This window comes from Papaver somniferum, chromosome 11, assembly GCF_003573695.1.
Source record: "Papaver somniferum cultivar HN1 chromosome 11, ASM357369v1, whole genome shotgun sequence".
NCBI classification, from domain to species: Eukaryota; Viridiplantae; Streptophyta; class Magnoliopsida; order Ranunculales; family Papaveraceae; genus Papaver; species Papaver somniferum.
Window position 1 is genome coordinate 86,653,982 of NC_039368.1, and position 3,841 is coordinate 86,657,822.

A 3,841-nucleotide genomic window follows, 5' to 3' on the forward strand; every position below is an offset into this window, starting at 1 on the left:
AATTGCTGTGAGGGTTTAATTCGGTCTCAACTACATTCCAGTCCGAAGTTAATTGGTATTAGGCTAGTGTCTGTAGCGGCTTAATACAATTTGGTGTTCAATCTGGACTAGGTCCTGGGGTATTTCTGCATTTACGGTTTCCTCGTTAACAAAACTTCTGGTGTCTGTGTTATTTCTTTTTGCGCATTATATTGTTTATCTTTATAATTGAAATATCAAAGGTTGTGCGTTAATCAATCGTACTAGCTCTTTAGAAGACGGCACAACCATGGGAGTCGCTGAAGCAATGAAATGGCACCAACAAAACAAGCGCCGGATCTGCAATATCGAAATGGACGACAAGAAGATGATAAAGAAATTGAAGATGAGTGGAAGTTTCTGCAACAAACTACCCATGTTGTTATGCTTGAAGATAATGTAGAACTATTTAGTTATTTTACACAATTTAATTGTAATTCCCTAAGGCAAGGTTGGAAGACACAACTTGTATCCATGGCCAACTATTGTGCTCCATCCTCTGGAGATGGTAGCAACTACCTTTGTATGCTGAATTATAATATGTTTGCTGTTTATACATGATAATATTTACCCCTTAGCGGGACTAGGGATCCCCTAGAGAGAAGAGGGACTTGGAGACTAAAAGCCCATCCGGTAAAACAGGGACTTGGGGACTAAAGTCCATTTCCAATGGGACAAGCCCATGAGATAGGAAAGGATAAGGAAAGGAATTAATAGGAAGGTTAGGGTTATATTAGGAGGAATGGCAGAGTAGTAAATAAGAGGGCTTCAGTGACATGTGGCATGATGTCATGAAGAGGAGGAATTTGGGAAATGCCTATAAAAGGAAGAATATAATACAATAACAAGGGGTCTTTTTCTTCTCTCTCCTCTCTTGATAATGGGATTTGTTGTGGCTAGGACGGGGAAAACCAATATTATATTCACCCCTCAACATACGTAACAAAGAATACCTCTCAGAATCTTAATACGAGGAGCTAGTTTTCTATTAATATATGTTTGTTTCAAGAAAAAGAAACAATTTCAAGTGGGTTCAAATTCTTTATCTCCTACAAAAGGTGAATCGAAGTTCTAGTGATAAATTTAAACCTACAAAAGGTTTAATACAAGGAGATTCTTTATCTCCTTTTCTTTTTCTCTTAGTGGTGGAGGTTCTATCTAAGTTGTTGGATGATGCAGTTCAAATGGGTCAGATTCATGGTTTTATGGTAGCAGAAAATGTCATTTAGATATCTCAATTACAATCTGCAGATGATACACTTTTTTTTTTTAAATGCAGAGGCTGTAGAAGTGAGAAGATTATTGCTTATTCTATCTACTTTTGATATGTTAACTGGTTTGAAGTTGAACTTGGATAAAAGTTCAATGATCAGTGTTGGTAAAGATATAATTGTTAAATATTTGGCTATGGAATTTTGGATCAAGGTGGAGGTTTTGCCAATTAAGTATCTTGGACTTCCATTGGGGATTACGGCTAAAAATGCGACTATTTGGGAAGATGTAATTCAAAGAATGGAGAAAAAGTTAGCTTTAGGGAAGAGAAGATATTTAGACAAGGCTGGAAGGTTAACTTTGCTTAAAAGTTATCTTGCAAGTTTCCCTTTGTATTATTTATCTCTAATTCGCTTACCTGCAGCTGTGGAGCAGAAATTGACTAGAATCATGAGAAGTTTTCTTTGGGATTCTTCAGAAGATAAGAGGAAAATGTGTTGGGTTTCTTGGAAGAAAATTTGTACTCCACTGAATAAGGGTGGTTTAGGTGTGAAGAACTTGAAACTCACAAATTTTGCCCTTCTATCTAAGTGGGTATGGAGGTATACCAACGAGAAGAATGTTCCGTGGAGAAGGATAGTGCAAGAGAAATTTAAAGCTAAAAAAAAGATTTTCTTTCCAGTTGATGACAATCTGCCTCAGGGGAAAGAATATTGGAAGAACATTTTGAAGCCTAGTTCTCTAGTCAAAAGAAAATGTGAAATTCAGGTGAAGAATGGGAAAGCAGTGAGATTATAATTTGATTCTTGGAGTACCAATGGGACTTTCAAAGGTAGATTTCCTACAGCTTTTAAAGTTTGTAGGGATAATAATGCTTCTATTGCTGACAGTGTAATACTAGAAGGAGTATGACTAATGCAGAGCAATTGAAGTGAAATCTTTTATGTAATGAGCTACGGCCCGTGCCTGAATTTGCAGAAGAAGAAGATGTGCTTTCTTTTGAAGGAGAATTCAGTGTCAAAAATTTTATGAAATGCAGCTGGAAACTGATGGTGTTTTTTCCTTTCAGAAATTTTTACGGAGGAAGCAAATTCCACACAAAGTGAGCTTTCTGTCGTGGGATCATATGCATAATTCAGTTCCAACTTTGTCTATACTCAGGAACAATGGAATTGATATAAAGTCTGTTAGCTGCAATCTGTGTCATCAAGAAGAAGAAGTTGTAGATCAACTTTTTGTCCAATGTAGTTATTCTCATGCAATCTGGATGTATTTCTTAAGAGCATTCAAAATGGATTGGCTGATGCCATCTACACTCTTTGGCATTTTTGAATTTTGGTATCAATGTAAACTGAGAAGGAAATGCAGGGATGTTTGGAGAAAATTCATTATGTTATTACTTGGCATATATGGAATGAAAGGAACGGTAGAGCTCATGGTGCAAAACCCAAGACAGTGGATGAATTGATGTTGTTGATCTGTTGTTTGGTTACATGAGAAATATACTTTTAAGAATGTTCGTGTAAACTGAATTATTTTTAATCGGGAGGATTGTTCTTCGCTCTTAATAATGTGTTGAACCATTCCCCGGTTTGGGCATTTTCTCTTTTCTGTTGTAAGAACGTTGGAGAGTAGTGGCTGATCCACCGCCGATCAGAGAACAAGAATTACCAAAGTTATCTCGCAAACAAGATAAGGATTAATTAGCCTTAGCCATTAAGAAATAGGCTTAATCCTGTATTGACACATTTCACCATACGTGTCAGTTTCTCTCTTGTATAAGTGAGCTATAAATAGCCCCATTATGTAATGGATGTATATTAAGAAAGAGTGAGTAATACAAGCCGCACCTCTTCCTCTGTCTCTTGTGTACAAAATAGACAGTGTTATTGGTTTCTTTATAATCAGTATACAACTATACTAATACCAGCACCATGAGCATCTTTGTTTAATTAATATAATAAAGCTTCATTAATTTACAATACGTTATTAACACGAATTGCTTTGTGGCTATCGGCATGGGGCTGAGGATACAGAAGAGGATAATTCTCTTCAACTCTTGCATATTTTATTTAACTATTGTTAAGTATTTTTATGCATAATTTTTTGTAGTGTCTAACTTTGTTTCCTATTTTGACTAGGACTTGTTAAAGAGAAAGTTAGACGTCTTACCACGTCCTGTATATGCTATTTGGAGCACAGGTAATTACGCGGTATATGAAGAGATATCCAAAATAGGTGCGCATTAGCAACGACTCATATTTGTGATGTTATTCGATTTCCGAATTTAGCCAAATATTTGAGTTTTGTAGCGTTTTTTGCTATTTTCTGCTTTAGACAGCCAACAGAAGGTTTCTCCGTGTCCTTTTGATAGCATAGAGAATAAAATTACCTTTGTTGCTACACTAATAATCTTGTGGTGTTAACGGTTTTAATACCGTCATAGCGAGGAATTGTTGCATCATGAGGGATAACAAAATTTTGATGTTCATTTGGTATAATAATCTCCGGAATTCAAAGTCGTTCCACCTAAGGTCGGAATGCGATGAAAAATGGACACTGGGTTAACAAGGTTAACCAGTCTCTACCAGCGGTCCTTGAAATGACCAAC

General features: G+C 36.3%; 1 protein-coding gene across 1 annotated transcript; it reads left to right on the plus strand.

Annotated features, from left to right (window-relative positions):
- The first annotated feature begins 291 nt into the window (after positions 1-291).
- LOC113324745 lies at positions 292-2,028 on the plus strand. Its single transcript, XM_026573036.1, has 2 exons — positions 292-469; positions 1,298-2,028. Exons 1-2 carry the CDS (start codon positions 292-294, stop codon positions 2,026-2,028), a joined length of 909 nt encoding a protein of 302 aa, XP_026428821.1.
- Positions 2,029-3,841: the final 1,813 nt, after the last annotated feature.

What these genes read in the sequence shown, in the direction of transcription:
- LOC113324745 (XM_026573036.1), top strand. Translation starts at nt 292, where the DNA reads ATGGCACCAACAAAACAAGCGCCGGATCTGCAATATCGAAATGGACGA. An exon ending in TTGTAATTCCCTAAGGCAAG is followed by an intron (nt 470 to 1,297) that starts GTTGGAAGACAC and finishes TTTTAAATGCAG; the next exon opens with AGGCTGTAGAAGTGAGAAGA.